We start from the raw sequence: 21762 nt of genomic DNA, 5'->3' as shown, positions 1-21762 counted from the left end.
CTTCTCCAGACTAAACAACCCCAGTTCCCTCAGCTGCTCCTCATCAGACTTGTGCTCTAGACCCTTCACCAACTTTGTTGCCCTCCTCTGGACACGCTCCAGCACCTCGGTGTCCTTCTTGTAGTGAGGGGCCCAAAACAACACAGTACTCGAGGTGCGGCCTCACCAATGCTGAGTACAGGGGCACTATCACCTCCCTGGTCCTGCTGGTCACACTATTCTTGATATAAGCCATTCTTGATACATGCACATTATGATTCTAATGTTACAGTTTGTAAATGTTCTTTTTTCCATCAGTACTTCCTTTCATTAGTCCTGTGTTATTTTGTTTCTTAACAAACTTAGTTGCTGAATCTCAGGTTGATTTTTCAAACCAAAATCTCAAAATGCAAAATATGCATATGTCAAACACTGCACATCAATATGTAGTTTGATTCCGTAAAAGAAATGTTATGGACTACTTACATGGAAAGACACAGACTTATCTGTAGCATGTTATTGATCATATGTCATTGTCATCCTTGCACAAAAGTGATTTAAACCTTTGAGCTATCAAGGAACTAAGTTCTTTCCATCTTAGGGATCACTACTATTGGACCTCCTGGCCCACCTGGCCTACCTGGTGAGAGAGGACAGAAGGGAGATCCAGGTTTACCTGGTGTTTCTATTCCTGGGCAGCCAGGACTTGATGGACCACGAGGACCTCCAGGACCACCAGGTCCCCCAGGGCCACCTGCACCATCTGTTCCTCCTGGTAAGTGATGACCACATAAACAGTAAGCAGAAAAGACTGAACAGCTTTGACATTCATTCTTTTTTTTTCTTTTCTTTTTTTCTTTTCTTTTTTCTTTTTTCCTTTTTTTCTCCTCTTTTTTTTTTAATTCTATCCCCGAAGATGTAGTTTATCAGCAGCTGAAGCCCATGAGATTCCAAGCTATTCATATACATTCTCCAAGTTGCTCCCATTGCAAATCAGGACATTTGTAGGAGAACTCTAGCCTTAAGGACAATTACAGAATTTGGGAATTCAATGGTGTGAGTTGCAGTCTGGCTTTATCATGCCTCTTTCTACTTCAAGTGAGCACTGCTGTGACTTATCTGTGAGATTCAGCGAGACTGGAGGAGAAGAAATCTTGTCAGACTTGAGGGACCTTTGTGCTAACTCACACAATAAAGCAGATTTGGCCCAGATGTATAAAAAATAAGTATTTTTCCAATATATGTTACATCCTATTTAATCCAACTAATGAAAGTTACATTAAAATTTGTGCATAAGGCAGGAGGTAACCACTTTGACACTGTCTTGAGTAAATTTAGCTTTTGTGATATGATCTAATAAATGCTTGGAGGGATTATTCCCTACTAAGAGTTGTGATACCAGGAGAGTCAAAGGAGTAATTTTTCACAGAATTCCAGTTTCATTTGATAAATATTCTAGTGCATAGACCACACAAAATTAGCTTTGGATGAAGGCTCTTAGCTCCTTTTTGGTGTAAGGGAAGTAGGGAATGGGAGATGGAATATGAGAACTGGAAAGCTGTAGTGGAGAGGGGCTAACATGGTTCAGGGACGAATTTAGTGTTTAGATGGCATTGGCATTTTAAGTCCCCTCACTGATGATATTTCATACACATGCTTTTATGATATGAGGCTGAATAGCAGAATGTAGTGTAATGATGGAATTGTGTAGGCCGTAGGAAGTAGTGGGAGATAGTTGACATTGTGAAGGAGAACTGATGATTCTTGTGTAATATCACTGATTGTTGCCTTTCGAGTTTGGATTACATTGGTGGGTTTTCATTAGCAGTCCTCTGTCTGAATTGCCAAAATGTTTGGTCTGTGATTGTGTGGGTATATCAGAATATCCGCACAAATACTAAGTAGTACGTTTTTGTACTGAATACATGTATTCCATGCTGCTGTCAGTCTAACACAAATTGATCATTAAACCTCTCCCGATTCTCCTTAGGTGAAGGGTTGTGTGAGCAGGGGCCGCCAGGTCCTCCAGGAATTCCAGGACAACAAGGCTTTACGGGGGAGCGAGGCCAAAAAGGTGCAGTGTCATGGCTATCTTGTTTTTTCTCTTTTTATTAAAGCTTGTTAAACAATGTAAAGCCTGCAATAAATAAGGATAAATAGTGTCTCTTCCCAGTAGGGTTGAGTGCAGGCATTTTCTGTTTCTAAGTAAGCAAGCTGTTTAGTTTGGGAGTAGGATAGTCCCTCATCTAGTGTTAAAGCACAGGAATCTCAAAGCGACTGAGGGTACAACCAATGCTTGGGCCTAGCATGGGTCACAATTCAAGTAAAATGGAACTTCAGGTTTATGAGTACTTCCCAGGTAGACAGAAACTAAGTGCTTGGTAACAGCAGTTGCCAACTCTATGTGAAAAAGTTTTATACTTACTTCATTAATAAATTCAATGTTTTTTGTGGAAAGCAACATTGAAATTATAAATGCAAGATTCCTAATTTAAGTTGGTCAATCTACAATGAGTTTGTTTGTTTGGTAAGCAAAAGACAGACATCTTTAATGTGTATCCTTGTTTCCAAAAAGACAACGTTGCAATGAGGATGCTGATATGGGTAAGTGAGAATCTTTTCCTAGCTCAACCATGGACATCCTAGATGACTTTGGGCATCTCACTTAATTTTGTACTCCTTTCAAACAGAAGTCTTTTTTCTCATGGAGATTGTAAGGATTAATTAATTAACTTAAATGAAGTGCTTAAATACTACATTGACAAATGTCAGAAAAGTCTGTATGTGAAGGAAATTCCTAAGTTTCTTGAAACCATTCTTTCTTTTTTCTTTTTTTTTTTTTTAAATGAAATAAGTTCAAGCCTATTGTCAAATCAATTAAACATTCCCAGTATTTATTTTGCACTCTTGGAGTTTAGTTGGAGTTTGGGATTTTGATATATGTGTATTAGAGCTGTAGTTTGAAGTGTCAAGTACCTACTTTAGAAGAGGACTCTTTTGCTGAGAAAAGAAGTCCACAGTTTTATTTTTTATTATTGAAAGCATATTTTTTGTTTTAATTTATTTTGCACTGTCCTAAATAAACTCTAATCATATCTATATTGTTTGTCTGACTCCTAGCAACCAAAAAGCTTCAGTTTGGCTTTCATGGGGAAAGCCTTCTAATATTTAAGCAATCATATAATTACATAAAATAGTCATTTTGGACTTGGTATTATAGATCAGTAGCAAGAAAACAATTGCTGTTGTGCTGAATTCTTTTAACGTTTCCTAAGATCTGATGCTCAAGTATGCTTTTTGAATGCAAATCTTTTTAGGTGATCAAGGAGACACATGCTTCAATTGCATAGGAACTGGAATAACTGGGCCTCCTGGGGAGAGAGGACCACCAGGACCTCCAGGTAGTCCAGGTAAGGCTGTAGTCTTCACTATTTTGCTTCATATATTCTATAAAGTCACTTTTGTATCTGAGTATCTGTGTATAATGCTAATGATATAACTGTGTATTGTGTACAAATTCAGATGCACAGTTGCCAGCTCCAGTATATAGTTGGTGCATGTCCTATTTTGCACATTTGGGGAGTGTTAGGAAGAAACAGGCTGGATATGTGTAAAACAATCACTCATTTTTTAAAAAATCTAGTCTTTCAAAAAAAATTCTCTGATCAAAGACAGACTTGCAAGCATTCTGAAGGTTTATGGTCTGCTATAGATTTAACCGAAAGAGAGAAATTAACTTCTACTGCTTGCTATTCCTGAAGTGATAGAGGAGCTGGAGTTTTTAAAAAGTGTGACGTTTTTTGGCACCAGTGCTTTAACTTAGAGTTGCAAATTTTGTTCTGCTCAAATAAAATCAAGCTCTCCGAAAAAAAAAAAAACAGGCTAAACCTTGCCTGGTTTTAAAACAACTTAGCTATTATCTTATGCAAACAGCATGCTTGATATTTACAGCTTCTACAGTTTTATGTTTTTCTTTTATGTTTTACTGCACTGCTCAGGTTCTCCTGGTTTTCCTGGACCAAAAGGTGAAAAGGGTCTTCCTGGATTAACTGGCCTTGTAGGGCCACCAGTAAGTGGTGGTGTTATGTTCTGGTGGGAAAACAGTGTCTCATTTGTCTTGCATGTTTGGTAGATCTGTGCACAGTAGATATGAATTCTTGTCTAATACTTCTTTTTTTGTTCATAACTAGCTTGAATGCATAATTCGTATATTGTGCCAAACTCAGAGAGAGTGAAAGAAAAACTGAAATGCTTTTTTTTCTTCTTCTTCTTCTTCTTCTTCTTTCTTCCCCCTCAGGGATTCCCAGGGTCCCCAGGTCCTCCTGGGAGACCTGGTCCTAAAGGAGACCCAGGGGATGTCCTGACTTCTCCAAGAATGAAAGGTGACAAAGGAGACCCTGGCTTCCCAGGACCTCCAGGTCTTCCTGGCATAGATGGCACTCCTGGACGAGATGGACTGCCAGGTCCACCTGGCCCTAAGGGGGAACCTGTGAGTTCCATTTTATGCTGTCTTTGATTGGACAGATGGTTTGGGAAGTCCTGGATGCATTTGACATAGTGCAGATAAGAGGACTGGCAAATGCATGTTTTTCTAAATGTGACTAATGCAGTAAGTCTTTTCAGTAGATGCCAATCTAGTGATGATATACAGAGGTAGTCCCTGAATCTGTCAATGCCTCTAAAAATAAGCTGAGACTTCTCTTGGGTAGTGTCAGACAGTCCCTTCTGCCATTGTCTACATTTCACCTATGTAGTGTGAAGAATTAAGTAGCCAGGTTTAGACCTTATCTCTACCATGTTAGTAAGATGTAGGCAGCTAATGGCCTTGAGAGCTAGAAGGATGGAAACTGCCAAAGAGTTTCAAAACAGAAGCAATGAAACACTTTACTCCTTTACTAGTAAATACATGTTCCTCTTTCCCATCCTGCTCTTCCTTTTTTTCAGGGCAGTGTTGCATTCAAAGGAGAAATGGGTATTCCAGGTGATCCAGGAATACCAGGTCTTCCTGGAGACAAAGGACTTCCTGGACCTCCTGGTTTTGGTCCACAAGGTTCACCTGGTGAAAAGGGCATCCAAGGTGTATCAGGCCGTCCAGGGCCTCCTGGAGTTCCTGGTGAGTTGGTCTCCGCGTACTATTAAACAAAAGCTGTAAAATCAAGTTTTGTCCTTTTGCTCTGGATAGTTCTCAGAACATAATGCTGCTTTTAAGCTTTTCCCAAAGGCGTTGTAAGACCTGGTATTTATAAACTCCCTTACTGAAGGTCTTCACAGAATCGCGAAGTGAGCAGAATTTGTGCTATGTTACTATAGGCACAACTCACCCTTCTGCTCTGACCTCTAGAGAAGCTTTTCCTTCTCAACTGACTGTAGTGGAAATGCATTGTAACTACCATCTGGCTTATGCTCAATAATACTGCAACTACAACAGGTTTTGAAAACAAGGGTTTGCTTTGAACAAGTTTGCTTTTCTTGCTTTCTTGTCAACTACACAGGTCCTTATCAAGTTGTGCTGGTGTCAGCTATGGAAAATACTATTCAAGTGATGGTACCTAGGAGGAAGCTAAAAAATATTTCAAGAAAACTGTCTTAACATTAAACAGTGCTTCTAAGCCTATAAGTTCTGTATGGGGCTCAGGGGCAGATAGCGTATTGGGTAGTGTTGCTGGTGTTTAAGTTCTTTGTAAGCTTGGGATGTGGCTAGCATCTTCTTTTGCTCAAAGAAAAAGAGAAAAGAAACTCCTACTGAGTGATACATATTTATTCTTTTTGGTTTTAGGTCCAAAAGGTGACCCTGGCCAGACTATTACAGAACCAGGAGTTCCTGGCCTCCCTGGTCCTCCAGGAAGAAATGGTGACCCAGGTCTTCCAGGTAAAGCAGCAACTAGATATCCAGGGAATTCCGAGAGCTTTTTGTTCTGACTGATTCTTGATAACTATGTTAATTTTCTTTTTACAGGGGATCCCGGTCAGCCAGGTCAGCGTGGCTTATCAGGCATCCCAGGTGCAAAGGGAGAGCCAGGTATTCCTGGCATTGGACTTCCAGGTCCACCAGGTCCAAAAGGTATGTTACTGTATTGTATTGGCTGGAAAAGGGGACATAAAGGGTTGGGTCTCTTCGCTTTTTCCTAGTGAGTTGATTTCTGTCTCTAGAATCCTTTAGAAAATGTTTGTCTTGAATTTATACATCTTTATAATAGTTTCAGAAGTATCAGGAGAAAAAACTGCTGAGGTCTTATTCCTGTCTTTACAGCACTGCTCCCTCACAGTAGCTTACATTTTTCAGTAAACCAAGGACACAAAAGCAAATGGGTAAAACTTTGGGAAATGATGAATGTTTCAGCTTGAATCAATAAATGATCTCCAAGTGCTGCCTCAGGATGTTAAAGTTTCTGATGTGAACTGTTTGTAACTTTTGTTAGAGCACATAGCATGGGGAGTGCCCTCCTCTGAGAGGAGTCCCAGAGATTCTCTGTGGCAAAGCCAGTACACTCAAAAGTTATCTCAGCCAAACGGGTACCCCTCAAGTATGCTTGAGCTAGCACAGAACCTCTTTTCAGAGATTACTTTTCGTGTCCTCTCCTCTGCTCCCCTAACCTCCATGTCATGTGTAGGTTTCCCAGGCACTCCAGGCCCTCCCGGAGCTCCGGGAGCTCCAGGTCGCCCTGGTCTAGATGGACCTCCTGGACCACCTGGTTTCCCAGGACAGAAGGTTTGTGTTTGCTTGTTTAATATAAAACTTCACTTTCTTAGAGGTTCTTCTGCGTCAGTGGGAAGTTGGTAGGGAGGATTTCACCTCTTGTTGTCAGTTTTCGATGGCAGGGAGGTCACATTCTCTACTTGAGATTTGAGTGAGGGTAGGAAAAAAGAAATTGAACCCTAAGATGGTAGGTATTTTTTCTTTGCTACTTTAACATTTTTAGGAGAGGCTAAACTTAGAAAACCCCGTTTTTAAAAAATTTGTTCATTTGTTACAGGGGGATCGTGGGTTTGGAGTTCCAGGACCACCTGGACCCCCAGGACCACCAGGCACAAAAGGAGTTCAAGGACCTAAAGGTGATCCCGGCTTCCCAGGAAACCCTGGTCTCCCAGGACAGGCAGGTTTTGATGGAACTCCAGGGCCCAAAGGTATGGAGAACTCTTACCTCTTCTCTTGCCTATTGAACGTTAAAAAATGTAGATGCACTGGAAGTTATATGGCAGTTAAACACAAGCAGTGCTGATTTTAGAGCAATTACTTCAGGGTCCATTTTTCCACATCAGAGTCACCTGTGTCAATGGAAGCTTGTGTTCTCAAAAGACAAGCAAGCAAGGGAGTAAATACCAATCTGTGGGTCAGTATCTGAAAGCCTGTATTCTAAAGACAAATCATGTTAACGTGGGGGTAAAACTTTTTCAATAGAATAATTGTCATTTAGATGCACTGTGCTTCAACATGCAGAGGGTTAGCAATTCACAAATTCCTACTGTATTGTCTGTATTGAACTGCAGAGCATGCCTGGTTTGCTAGAGAGCATCTGTTGAGTTTCATGTGGATTATGATGCTATAACGTGTCTCTGTGTAGCCTAGAAATGTAAACTGCACACATTCCACACAGAGTGAGGACAAATCTCTGGCTTTCAGAAATAGCCTCTGAAGTGTGTTTTTTCCTGTGTCGCATCCATATTTGTTTGCATGCAAGGACGAGATTTTGAGTACAATGTGCAGGCGCTTTGCTTCTGAAAGCAAGTATCTCTGAACTGAATTCACTATTTAACTAAACAAGAGTGTTCTTTTAGGTGACCCTGGACCAAGTGGACCACCAGGACTCCCAGGCCCACCAGGCATCCCTGGCATTGGTGGTCAAGGTCCACCTGGACCTCCAGGACCTCCGGGTCCTGTTGGCCCCCCAGGTAAAACTCACATTAATTGTACCCTTAGGTTATTTCTGGCATACACCAAGCAGGTACACTGGACACTGAAGGTCCCACTGAACAGATAGGCAAGGAACGATAGAGATTTCATGTCTATTAGCTTGCCTGTCTTGCCAGTCAAGTGGGCAAAACTTGGTAGATTATGTTTTTTACTGAAATTGTAAGTGGAATTACATTCAGCCTCTCATTTGCACAACTTAGAGAGGTCTTCAGGGTGTAAAAGCCCACTTTGGAGAAGACTTGGAGCCTCAGCAGAAACTCTAGAAATCGTTATGCACAGATCGTGACAAAATCTCTGTGAAGGGGTTTATCGCAATACTCTTCAGGACAAGACAGAAGGGAGCACAACATCAGTGCAGAGGTTTTGGGGATGCAGAGGAGGAAAGCTGCCTTTAGCTGCCTGTACTGTGCTGTCATTACATTGCTTTCAAATAGCAAGATGGTTCTTAAATTCCAAAGCAGTTTTCCAGCTTACCAAACTGTATTCCAAATTCACTGGGTGAGAGGTATTTTTAAATAACTTCTTTACATTATTATCTAGCAAATTAATTTCTGGTTTGGAAAAAAGTAGACAAACTCAAGCCCCTCTACAATGCTATTTGTCCTCCCTCTACTTACATGGTGAGTGCAAAATCAACGGAGTAATTCAGCTTCTCCCTGATGTGGCTAGGCGCTTTTGTTTTTTCCACATGGAAGCTGAAACACAATTTAACTCAGTTAATGTGGAAAGGAAGAAAGCATGAGTATTCCAAACTAGCTGGTTCATTGTACAGGAGAAAATGTTCTCCAAGTAGGGACGTGATACTGTTTTAACAAAAGCCTGTCAGTAGAAGTGGTCATACACATTCATCTTGTCATAAGCACACCTGGAAAAGAGCTTTAGAATGCCTCTTACAGAAACCGCTGAGTTCTGGGGTTCCTGGTTCCCTCACACACTTTTTTTTTTTTTTTTTTTTTTCTGTAAAACCAACAAGTTTTACAAGTCCTGGAAAATTTAAAGCAGATTGACAAAGTAGAATCTAAGGATAGTGATAATTAGGAATACGTCTCTGAAGGGAATTTGATTGTCTTTTGTCTTAAATGACTGGTGACTGATGAAGAGATGAACTTATTCCATCTCTGTGCGCAAAGGGTACATGTGCATGCATGCACATCATTCTAGGCACAAAGTTTGTTTAGGGAAATTCCTTTTCCCCTTCATTCAGTGACTGGGCTTGCTGTGCATCAACTCCTGATGTTGCAAATGTGTGGCAGTCACCATAGTGAGAACATTCTCTGTGGACCTGAGCATGCCTGCCGCTGAAACATTTCAAAACCCATCTGGTTCTTGCCATGCCTGCGTGGCTGTTCACGTTGCATGTTTGTGAGCTACACTTTTTGAATTTGTTTGTATGCCAGCACTGGGATCAGCATTGTTTGCAATGCATGCTGAAAAATTCATGGCCAGCTGTAAGACCACAGGTCACAGATTGGTTGATCATATTCAGATCTTTATGAACTGTGAGCTGAGATTCAGCAAAGTGCTTAACTTCAAGGTAGGCAAGCACTTGAGTAAGTAGGCCCATGGAGTTTGAGTTCTACTCACATACATGAAGTGTGGGTCATGTTTAAGTATGTTTTTTCACAAGTTTCCCGGTGGGGAAAGGAATGTGTGGTCACTGCAACAGCAACCCTTGAATGTGTCCAGTATTAAGAGCTAGGGACAGAAGGGGTCTGGACAATGTGCACAGAAGTTCCCTGAGCCAGCAGGTGCTCCTCTGCCTGGCTTACTGTGCTTACCGTACCATCCTGAACCTGTGGTTGCACTTGAGGCTGAACTGAAACAGAAGGCAGCATAGGTGTGTATTTGGGGTGGGGGGTGGGATGTATTAGCATGGGTTTGAATGTTTCATCCAATGCATGTTCTTTTGTCTTCCTGTAACATCTCTTCTGGTGTTAGCCAGAATTTGATTTCACGTCATCACTGATTTATCCTGCAAAATACCAATTTTGACAAATGCACAATTATTACTAGAGTTGGTGGATTTGAAATGCTTATATTTTTGCTCTTCTTGTGTGTACTGGCTAATCATTGTCGCTACTAACAGCATGGTGGCTCTGAAATCTAGTGCATGGTTGAAGGTCCCACTTGAGAAGTCCCTGTGATTTCCCTCAGCACTGCTATTTCTCTGTTTTGTGCAGAATGCCTTACATTCCCATCTCCCATCCCTTGTTTGTTTTACTAGGCTGTTTTCATTCTGTTCCTTTATGCAACATTAGGGTAAAGTTTCTGGGGCTCTGTTTTCAAGAATTTTCCAAATTACCTGAAAAGGATTTCCCTGTTCAGAATTTCCTTTCTCTGCACCACCATTTCTTCAAATAGTTTGCAGTAACTCAACATTCTTCTTTATTTGAATATGTAACAAATTACTTTAGAATTTATTGTGTTGTCTATATTGTTCTAATTATGATATGGTTACGTTTTTGAGAACCAGAAATTCAAGTAGAATTCATTTCTATTTGAAAAAGTATCTTTACCATTCTAGATACGGGGTTTGTCCTATTACTGGGTTATATATTATTTTCTCTTTTCTTTTTTTTTTCCCCCCCCACTTGCTGATAGAGACCCCTTAAACACAAAGCATGTGCAGTCCCTATCCATCCTCTAGTGTTTTCTCTGCAAAGCAAGCAGTTCCAGGCACATGACACCATAGTTTAGTGCAGTGATAAGCTGCTGCCAAAGAGGAGCATGCTTATCATTAAATAAATGGAAGTCTACCACCTATGCAGTGAAGAAAACTTTATCTGCCTTTTTAGTGTGCAAAGAACACATCGTGACATCGCCCCTAACCTTGTTCCTGCAGTCGAGAGCGGGAGTCGCCATTACAGAGTTAGAGTAATACTGCCTTGTAGTTATTTATGAGATTTTGGCATGGTGGTGTCATAATCTCAGTAGACTATGCTAGGGCTTGTAACATGCAATATACTCCCTCTGTAGGTGTGACAGTGTAAAGTTGCATAATAGAACTAGAAGAATAGAAAAAAATATTTGGAGGGATTTTTGTGTTACAAAGAAGCAGTATCTTTTGAAAATCCCTGTTTGAAGGGATTTACCAGAATGTGATGCGGATCAACAAGATGATGATTGGTAGGATGTGCTCTGGAGTTCAGAAGGTGTCCAAGCCAGTATCTGGTAATAACAGTTTTGTGTAACAAACAGTTCAGAAAAAGCTTGTTTCCCCAGTTGCAAAGAGAATACTAGACAAGGAGAGAGGGAAAAATAATTTTATTTTTAAAATGTACCATCAATATTTGGAAATATCTCACAGAGTTTCTTGTTTCTGCATACAGTGGTGGCTGCACTTTGAAAAAGACCCCCAAGTTTTCTTGCAGTCTGGTTTCTCTTAACTGCATTAATGTTGTATTCTTTGTACTTAGATCTGTTTTCGGTAACTTTAGAGTAGATTTTTTTCTTTGTTTTAATCTATATGTGCTTTATTTTGTCTCCTAACTTAACGGCTATTACAACTCCTTACTGCTACCTGTCTCAACTTCCTGATGAGCTCTAACTCGTTGGCTTTTGAACCTCAGGTTCCCCAGGTACTGTGGTTTCTTTACCAAAGCTTTTTCTTCAGATTTAAGAATAATCCTTTTTTGTCAGCTACATTTCCAGAATGAGCATCTTCACTGATACAGTGCACTGGAGGTAAACAAGCTGTCTGCTTGCTTCAACAGTGCCTCGAGTTCAGTATCATTAGTGTTAAACAATCTTAAGCATATTTCGACAATTCGTATTTTTCATTTGGGGAAATGTAATGCAATGCAGAATTTTGCTATCTTTCAAAAATATTCAGCTGATCTTATCTTAGAATGTAGTAAAATGGAATCATTAAGGGAAATATATTTGTAAGAATATCAGTACTTAACGATAAAATACAAACCAGTCTAATGAATCTTGGCTTTTTGTTTTATTAATCAGACTTAAAGGGTTGTTGAAGAGCATTGTTATTTTCCTTTTGAGATTTTTTTGAATTGTATTTGCTACAACTTGGTAAAATTTTAGTAATGTTTCTCTTCAGGAGAATACGGCCTTTTAACACCTAGAAGCCATTAAAAAATAAATGACTTTAGAAGAATTGAAGGGTTTTCATCAGTGCTAGGAATGGGCTGCAGATAAAACGTAGCTATTCGTACAGTATTACGTCCAGAGACACACAGATCTCAGCCTTGCCTTACTTTTTGCTAAAAGATTGTGTCTTAACAACATTGTCTAGGGTTGCAGGGCCTTCCAGGGGAGAAAGGGGATCCAGGTCCTCCAGGCTTCGACGTTCCTGGTCCCCCAGGTGACCGAGGAACCCCAGGATATCCAGGACCCCCTGGTCTCCCAGGGCCTCAGGGTTCACCTGGACCACCTGGCCGGGATGGAATACCCGGGTTTCCAGGTAAGTTCACATATTTTACCTGTGGACAAAGACCAAACTGTAGTTACAGCTGGATGCTCTTTATGCTTGGGCATGCCATCTTAATGATCTTCAATGTTTATCCTACCCATTTAAAGTTGGATACGTGTAACCATTACTTCTCATACTTTTAAAAAAAAAATAGTTACAAAATTTGTTGCATTGAAATCCTTGTCACCTCTCCATTCTTCCGTGTAACTTGGTTCAAATATCTTCCACATTATTGTTTCATAACTTTCAAACATGACTTTGATCATCATTGTTATGACACTTTTCCAATTCATTTTGTGATTATTTTTTTCTAGTACTGCTACAATTTAGAAATAGAATTTGTTTAAATGATATAATTACAAATGCTATGAATTGGATCCAACACAGTTTTGAACATTAATCGCCTTATTCTATGTGCTAGACTATTCAGTTAAGATAGTGTGTTTCACCATCTGAAATAGAAATCTCAAAAGTGAATTTTGAGAATCTCTGTCTTCGGATAGAGGAGGCGATACAAAAGATTCTAAAAGTAGTGTCTTCCTAATTGTCTTTTTGGCTTTCAATAAATTCAGGTTTGCTTTCAAGCAAGTATTTATGTTTCAAACCAGGGAACTAAACTTACTGGAGGTATAAATATGCTTTCTGCCAAAAAGAACAGCATACTCCAAATTTTCTTCCCAGGACTTAACTGTGGAAAATTTGGCACAATTTTCAAGTGTCATTTTATCTGATTTAGATCTATACAAGAACTGAGTCTTTGTAATTCCCTTAAAACAGATTTTTGTGCATGTGCTGGTTAATAAATACCATAGAGGTGCAGGGAAGTAAAAATTAGGTAATGATAAGTTTTGAGTTTTTGTTCGGAATGACAGTGGTGATTCAATGTATTTAGGTGCCAAAGGTGAGATGGGCGTCATGGGCGCTCCTGGCCCTCCAGGGCCTCCAGGAACTCCTGGAAGAAATGGCCTGCCTGGCTTGAAAGGTAATGTTTGTTTTATCTGCCCTTGAAGAGAATGCAGAATGCTGTTTTCCATGTCCTGTGTGGAAAGAGGCTTTGTAATACCAACATCTAGATCTTCATTACTGGGATCTGCTTAGGTTATCTTCTTTTGACAGTGCTGATGTTCAGAATTGCTTTGCAGTTTTAAGCCATAGCATTCACTCACTCTTTTTTAAATTGGTGTCATGAAATGTTAGCTATTTTTAAAACGTTACCTTTGGATTGATGGTATTGAAGCAGGGCAATATTTCTGAAGTATGTTGTAAAGTCTGCTTAAAGCAGCAGAAAGAAGAAAATCCGTAGCTTTGGGTTGTGGAGTCATCCAGAATCAGCTCTATAGGTATCACAGAGAAACTGTTCTATCTGTGTTTTCCCAGCCCCCTTGTTAGAGATGAATTTTGAAAGTTTGGTAGAAGAAAAACCTACTCGTTCCTAGAACAAGGAGGCTGTGAATCCAAAGCTGCTGTAGCTGTTGCAACTCCTCTGTGCTAGCGGCGCAGTGTGGCGGGGCTCTGGGAGCTCTCGCTGTGGGTCATACAGACAGCTGCTTCCTCTGAGCTGGGCTGGCCAGAGCTGACAGACCTCCCCATGCAGTCCGCTCGTGCGGCTTCGTTCCAGGGCTTAAGATGCTGTGGAGAACCTCGCATAAACTGACTGATCGTTTAGTGAATTCCAACTTCATGAATAAATCATGGACTCCCTATGTAAGAAAAAAACATTACAAATATCTTAGCCTACCTTAAGGATTACATTTTTTTTTCCCTTTTGTTGTCTGTACCTACTGTAGGTAATAATGGATTACCTGGTCCGCCAGGGCCTCCTGGACCAGTAGGACAGAAAGGCATCAAAGGTGAAGCAGGCCTGCCAGGGCCACCTGGAAAACTCGATCCAAAACAGCTAGGAGCAAAAGGAGAAAAAGGCGAGCCAGGTGTTCCAGGTAAAGAACTTTCCATGTGGGTCTGGGGAGGTGGTTTGTCCAGGTAACAGTGACCTGTAACTGAATCCATTACAGTTCATTCTTTCTTACAGAAAAAAATTAAGCTCAGAATATGGAGGTGGCTTCAGGTTCTCTTATTTTAGGCTTTTTTTTTTTTTTAAGTGGTTCTATGACCAAGTTGCTCTGTATGGTTAGTTTGCAATGTCCTTGCTCATTGTTACTATTGTGTGGCATGTGGAGACATTGTAATAGCACCAAGGTGCTTTCAGCAGAATCATGATTCAGCCTTCTAGGTGTTACTCCTAAGCATGATGAGAGATAGTTGTCATGGCTGCTGTGCTGGCTGCATTCCTGCTGTCTCACAGGCCCTTGGGCCTTTGCTTTGTAGGATGGAATCGCACAGGTCATCTGCTTATGCATCACCTCCAGATTTTCCCTTTGGGTATCTCTGTAAGCTTACCCTCCCCTGAGCTAAATGTCTTCTCTGTGTGTTTCTACTTGGGGAGCTGGCAGCCTGGAAGGTTTTCTCAGTTCACTCAAGTCTGTTTTCTCTCTCGCTTGCTTGCTTCCCCCCTCCCCCTGCCAAGGGTTCTAATGTCTCCTCTGAACTCTAATTTAGTCTTGAGAAGAGTAAAAATATGCTACCCTAGAGAGAACCAGAATGCCTTTCTCTAATGTTGGCCCAGCCATTATTGTGCTAATTTATCTATTGTATTAATTTCTGTGAAGCCTAGGCAGGATACTAAGACAACTTACCTTTTTTTTTTTTTTCCTCTTCCCCTCCCCTCTATTAAGAGCTATAGAGGGCAGATTTAACTATTCCTGCAGGGCAGCACAAAGTTATTGTATAGGATAATAACCACACAGACTTTGTAAAAATCTGCTAAAATACCTGCGTTACTTTTTATAATATATCGGTCCCAAACTGCTTCTGTTGTAGCAATGTAATTAAACATGTATATACATAATCTGGATGAATATAGAGAGGTTAGCATGGAGTCTGCTCATCCAAAAAGACAGTCCCTTCTGAATGAAGTATATTGGCATTAGTCATAGAGGTACTTTTTCCTCTACTTACTTATATTGTTCCTGTTCTGTAGTAATTTTAAACTTTCCAGAAGCGGTATTTTGTGTTCTGTGGTACTTCTCTTTGCTAAACTAGGGCAAATTATATTTACTGAAGAAAAATCCCTATTTGGATTTTTATTCACCTATAGGTACATCTGATCTCTCAAGGTAAAAGAAAACAATCAGTAGTAGTAATAGTAATAACAATAAAACGTATCTTTTTCCTTTGAGGTATTCCTGGTTTATCAGGACAGAAAGGTTATCAAGGTCTCCCAGGTGACCCAGGCCCACCAGGACCTAGTGGCCCACCAGGTGTGCCAGGATTGCCAGGTAAGTAAACAAGGCCTCAGATGGTATGTTTCAATGTGTAAAAATTTGCATGCATTTTTATCACATGGGATTGGGATGTTAATCCAGGCATATCTAAGAAAAGCCTACTAAGCTGCAGCATAGTTTTGGGACATTTAAAATCATTATCCAAACAGCATGCTTTGGGCTCTTTCCTTCTAACAGACCCAAAAACAGTTTTAAGCTAATCCCTGGATTAGGATAGCTTCTAGGATGACTGGAAAAGTGCTTGCTGCTTCAGCAAGCAACATGACTGCAGGATCTGCCAAAAGGATATGTTTATTTCTTATATTATTAGTCATTATACTCGTACTTCGTAAATGACCAAATGCATGTATTGCAAAGGCTGTCTGGATGTCACATCTTTGCTTTCAAGAATTGCAAGCATCAAGAAAACTAATTCCGTTTTGCACTGCTGCTTCCTACAGCTATAACAAATTATCTGAAATCTTGAATCTTTGCTCACTATGTCTAATATAGGTCTTGCTCTAAATACCTTGTTGAGATTGGGGAGTTTTTTTAACCATCCAGGACTCTAACTAGTTTGAGCGTTGTAGGTTGCATTTAATTCTGTAATAGAAGCTACTGGATACCTATTGCAGATGAGAAAGAGATAATGTCTTCATTCTGCAGAACAACTCATGAGAGACAAAGTCACACCAGTACTAAATTGTTTCAGATGGTTACTAAATCATGGACTGAGATTTGACCCATTTCATTAGACTAATCTTTGAAACAAAGGAGTTGTTGCCCTGATCAAATCTTGGCTCGGAACAAACTGAAGATGTTTAATATTTCACTACAAATGGGTGTAAAAAAGCATATAGGAGCAGTATGAGGCCTAAAGCAACTCCAAACACATTGCCTTTGTAACTAGATGACAAGCATATTCATATGAGAATGCATGTACATCAGAAGCTTTAATTATTGCCATTAATTAACTAAAACCACAACTTTCCTAGGCATCAAGGGAGATACGGGGCTTCCTGGGCAGCCTGGACCAACAGGACCTCCAGGGTTAAAAGGTGCCATGGGAGAGATGGGCCTTCCAGGTTAGTTTCTGTGCCTTTTATTTTACTTCATTTTGGTCAATGTTTTCCTTTTATGTAGTAAAAAGGTGGATCTGCTTGTGTGCAGTATCTAATAATATATTTAAACGGCGATGCAGATGAGGAATACTTAAAGCCCTATATACGTATTTGTTGAAATAGTACATAAGAAATTGGAAATACCCATTAAAACAGAAAATGCAAATAGCAAATACATTGTAAATACATGTTACTTTAAAGTGCTTACAGATGTAGAAGCAGAATGATCTACATTTTGTAACTTCCATCCTTTTCCGGTTTCTCAGATCCACTCTGTGAAAGTTCAGAAAACAGATGATTCTGTAAACCAACCTGTCAGAAGACAGACATCAGACACGAGCAAAAGGGGAAAGAGAAAGTGAATTCCATTATTTAGAAAGATTGCTGAAACAAAAATTCCAGTTTTTGAGGATTCTAATATTAAATTGTGCCTAGATACTACAAAGAGATATTTGGATTTGTGTAAAATCAGAATAAAAAAAAGAAAGCTTAAAAATGTCATGCAAAAAGCCATGAGAGATTTTAGATAATTGTTTTAGTTTTGTTTTTAAAAATAAAAACACATTAGGTATTCAAAGCCAGCCAGTCAATTTGTTAGTGCTTTCTAGTTCAGGTGCTGTAATTTGAGTGATTTCTCTAAACCACTGCAGAAGTTTTATTTATGTTTGTAAAACTTGTATTGTATCTTTTGGACAGGTCCCCCAGGGATTAAAGGCAGCCAAGGAATAGCAGGACGTCCGGGGCAGCCTGGACCTGCAGGATTTCCTGGACTGAAAGGGGAAAAAGGTGACCCTGGTCTTTCAAGCATCGGTATTCCTGGTCTCCCTGGACCAAAGGTACATTTACAAAATTCTTCAATAGAAAATTCCATGAGGAAATTAGATTCTGTGTTGATTTTTTTTTTTAAACTATAGCTTAATATATATTATGTATAACTGTAAATATGTATATAAATATATTAATAACAAGCAGGGTTGACTGTAGTTTGTTCTTTTCAGGTGGGAGCAAAAATTTCTAATTTTAAAGATGAAAATATTTATATATAATTTAATCTGGTTAAAGGAAAAGATTGTTTACTGGACCTTTCAAGTTGGGTTCAGTTAGTGGCCTAATCTGCACTGTGACACCCACTGACATTTTGGTAGTTGGTAGGGATTTATACAATTAGTAATTGTTGTTCCCATGTCTAATTATGTAGTTAATTCTAAAAAAAAAAAAAAAAAAGACAATATGCATTTAAGAATAAATTACTAAGGAGCTGATATATCACGATTACTGCTGCTTAAAATTTTTAAGTCTATATAAAACATTCGCACTATTGTTTACCTATATCAGCCTTTCTATCACCCACAAAAAAGTGACAAAAAGACCTACAGATATCTAGCAGCCTTCACTGATGCCTTACAGTTGATGTTGACCAGCAATTAATTTCGCAAAAACATTGCATGATTAAACTCCACAGATTTCTTTTCTTCTTCTGCATTATCATGGGATAAAAATCTCTCTCTTCCGAAAGAAGAGAGAACACTTTTTTCTTTAATGTAGTTCAGTTCTGAGAAAAAGCTGATACTCTGTATACAGAATTGTAGGGGAAAGCTGTTAAAATCTTTACAGTTGCTATTTCCAAATAATTTTCTGTGTGAGATTGTTAACATCAACTGGATATAAGGGGAAGTGTACACAATATAACGGTGATCTTTTTGTGATGGTAAGACTGGGGACATACAAGGGCTTACCCATCTTACGAAGACTGGGTTCTTATTTCTGCTTAATGTTTTCTAGGGTGATGTTGGTTTGCCTGGATACCCAGGTAGTCCAGGCGTTAAAGGTATAGCTGGAAATCCTGGTTTGCCTGGATTTCCAGGCAGTCCAGGTGCAAAAGGAGAACCAGGCCTTCCTGGATTCCCAGGTAATTCTGAATAGGATTTTTTTATTTTTCCTCTTGCTCCCTGATATTGGTATATACATCTAAACACAGTGGGTAATTGGTGGAGGGCTGCAGCTTCTTTCAAAGTTTCTAGCAATCTGCTGCTTCTAAGCTTTGTGCTGTTGGAATTGTCACTGCAAGAGTCAGTGTGTGAATGCATCACTTAAGAGTGCCATCTGAAATTATTCATCTGCTCTGAGGGGATGTCACAGTTGTGTTAGCTAATGCTCTCCACTCCCCCCAGCAGTCAGACTCACATCTTCTCTGACCCACAAAATACCTGTGTTTGGCTCCACATTTTTCCTTCATGAATCAATAGAAAAGTGTCATCAGGAAAACCAGGCTTTAATAGCATTTATTGTCTAAAAATACACTCTAAAGAGAAATCTCTTTCTAAAACATAATGAAATTAGGTTTTGTACTTTTCTCTAAAAAATATTAATAGGGATTGTTCATGGGTGTCTGTCACTTCTTTCATTCTCAATTTAAAGAAACAAGGTTTTTACCTATGCTGCATTTGCAGCACTAAAGGCTGTTCTACAAGCATGCTTGAGCTGCTTTAAAGTAGGAAGTTAGGGAATTTATAACAGTGTAGTCATGGCAGCAGGAAGCTTAGAAGAGAACAAAACCTGGCCATGAACCTGACAGTTTTTACCCTCTGCTTCATGTCATGCCTGAAAGACTGTGAACAGTCAAAATGGCGTATTGAGACACTACCTTGATCAGGCTCAGATGCTGTTCGGAACAGGCATACTGCAGCGGATCGATTGTTTGTCCTACCTCAGTTCATGCTGTGGGGGTGGGAATCCGGTGTGAAGTCCCAACTAAGACCATTTTTATTAAGATCCTTTTTCAGGAAAGGAAAAGAGGATTGGGGAAGGACTAGCCAGCCACAATTCATAATGTTTTCCCTTTGTGGTCAAGCAGAAACACCTGTCTCTAAAATGGTAATTTCCTAGCAGACTACCAGACTCACTGTGTCCTTGGCCACTGGCACTCAACAATTAAGCAGAATCTTGAGAGTAGCAGTAAGGACGGTTGTGCTAGCATGTTTTGTTTCTGTACATTCTTTGCTTTATAATTCATCTCCTTAACCAGCTGTAAATCTGCAAAATGAGCATGAATACAGTATCTTGATACAACTAGCTCGTTTGTTACTCAGGACATCTCGGATTATAACATCTCAAGATCTGCTGAAAAGCCAGTTCGGTGCTTAATTTGATTGAAATGCCCGTATTTTACAGGAACCCCAGGAATTCCAGGACCAAAAGGTATGGAGGGGCCTCCAGGTAATCCTGGCCTGCCTGGACCACCTGGGCCAGTAGGTGAGCATGAACAGTGCAGCAAAGGTCAGCTGCTTAACATAACATATGAAGCCACTTCCTATCTTCTTATCTTTTTAACATCATGAAAATTCATCTGTATGTATATGGATGCTCAAACACCATGGCACACACTTAGTTCACTGAAATTAAACAGAAAAGAAAGATGGTTTAACTTTCTCTTGATGCCTTGTGTCTGCTCTCATAGTCATACCATTAGCTATTGAAACAAGAAGTTAACTGTTTCAGTATTTACCGGCTTTATTTATGTTAAGTACTCCAGTGGTCTAACCTGCTTTTACAGGAGCAAAATTCTAGTTTATCCTGAAGGGAACCATTATATTATTTTTAGCAAACGCTAACTGCCTAAAAGTTCACAGGCCTAAAAGCCCTTTCTAAATTGTCGGGGGGAGAGAAAGGGAGAGAGAGAGAGAACAGTTTTAATTTTAAGATTACACCCTTGTGAATTTGTTATTACATTGTCTCACCTTCGGATTCAGATTGTGGGGAGGGGAGGAGGTTGCTTTTTTTTACTGCAGGTTAGGCATTACTGTGCTAATGTGTTCTATCCGCCTTTTAGGTGATATCGGTCGTCCTGGCCCTCCTGGTCCTTCAGGGGAGAAGGGACAGCCTGGTCGAGATGGTATCCCTGGACCAGCTGGTCAGAAGGGCGAACCAGGTTAGGTATCCTTCCTCTTCACTCTGCATTGTGATGTCCTGCTTTCTCTATTCTATTTTTCCTATAACTGCCCATACACCTTCAAAGCTGCTTCTGTGGTTCCCAGCTGCTGAATGGTTCACAAAGGCTGCTGTCAAGCCGCCAGTGAAGCACAGGACAAGAATTCAATCAGCTCTTAGATTTTTATTACCTGACCTCAACACCAGCCCATGTTCCTGTATTTCATGGTAGCTGTATTGCTTCAACTCAGTTACAGAATGGATAAAAGGTGTAACGTCTGCCTTAAAGATAGAACCCCAACCAAAAATGCCAATGTATTAACTCCCCAAATCTGAAAGAGCATCTTGTGAATGGAAGGAAATACTTTAAAAAGTTACAGATGCATTTTAGTAGCAAAACCTCTAGCTTTGGTGTAGACTGGTGAGTGAATGAGAATCCAGTAGTTTCAAGGAGTCAGAGATTTAGACAAATTGCACTTTCTTCATTCTCGGTCTCATATTCCTATTCCTGGAGACTTGAAAGCTAAATGTTCATTATTAACTGAACCTGTTTCTTTTCAGGTCTACCAGGTTTTGGGCGCCCAGGACCTCCAGGACTCCCAGGATTGTCAGGTAAAGTTTCTCTGTCGTTCTTTGTTAAAAAGATTGAATGTGATATGTATCCGTACACCAAAAAAAGAAGGACATGTTGTCTGTTCTGCAACAAATGAATGCCATAGCAGCAACTAAAATAACTTCTTTTTTTCCTCAGCAGACCTTTTTCCATTAGCCAAGGTAATAAAGAAACTCATTACTGACTACTGAATTTTGTAAATTAGCAATTATGGAGACAGAATAAATCCACACAGGTTAATAGTCTACTGCATTGTGTGGAACTTTGCTGATTTGTCTCAGTAAATAAAGTATTCATACAACAGATGACAAATGAAGCTGCTTTGAAAATATAGCGGCTTGCTATATTTTCAAAAGCAACTTTGCAACCCAAGTTATATGACTTTCCAGTAGCATTAAAGCTCCTAAATTCCTCAAGCTTATTTGAAAATTCTGCAAGTATGTCTTAACTTTTAGGAGTGT

The 21762-nt window shown here is 39.8% G+C and overlaps 1 protein-coding gene across 1 annotated transcript in view; it reads left to right on the top strand.

Moving 5' to 3' along the window:
• COL4A5 (collagen type IV alpha 5 chain) overlaps nt 1-21762 on the top strand; it is an 86437-nt gene that overhangs the window by 49980 nt on the left and 14695 nt on the right. The window contains exons 20-40 of the mRNA XM_087748447.1: nt 581-754; nt 1970-2053; nt 3297-3389; nt 3978-4048; nt 4277-4468; nt 4924-5092; nt 5756-5848; nt 5936-6040; nt 6591-6688; nt 6954-7104; nt 7756-7869; nt 12144-12311; nt 13213-13302; nt 14108-14257; nt 15557-15655; nt 16636-16725; nt 17458-17597; nt 18544-18670; nt 19933-20013; nt 20591-20689; nt 21250-21300. Of these exons, the coding sequence (XP_087604573.1) occupies nt 581-754; nt 1970-2053; nt 3297-3389; nt 3978-4048; nt 4277-4468; nt 4924-5092; nt 5756-5848; nt 5936-6040; nt 6591-6688; nt 6954-7104; nt 7756-7869; nt 12144-12311; nt 13213-13302; nt 14108-14257; nt 15557-15655; nt 16636-16725; nt 17458-17597; nt 18544-18670; nt 19933-20013; nt 20591-20689; nt 21250-21300 (2439 nt within the window). The remainder of the gene's footprint in view (nt 1-580; nt 755-1969; nt 2054-3296; nt 3390-3977; nt 4049-4276; nt 4469-4923; nt 5093-5755; nt 5849-5935; nt 6041-6590; nt 6689-6953; nt 7105-7755; nt 7870-12143; nt 12312-13212; nt 13303-14107; nt 14258-15556; nt 15656-16635; nt 16726-17457; nt 17598-18543; nt 18671-19932; nt 20014-20590; nt 20690-21249; nt 21301-21762) is intronic.

The sequence above is a fragment of the Nipponia nippon genome, unplaced genomic scaffold (assembly GCF_047370975.1).
Source record: "Nipponia nippon isolate SJK-2023a ecotype South Korea unplaced genomic scaffold, ASM4737097v1 scaffold_12, whole genome shotgun sequence".
In the NCBI taxonomy this organism is placed as follows: Eukaryota; Metazoa; Chordata; class Aves; order Pelecaniformes; family Threskiornithidae; genus Nipponia; species Nipponia nippon.
The sequence above is the reverse complement of the archived record's forward strand: the minus strand, read 5'-3'. Positions and strand labels throughout refer to the sequence as shown.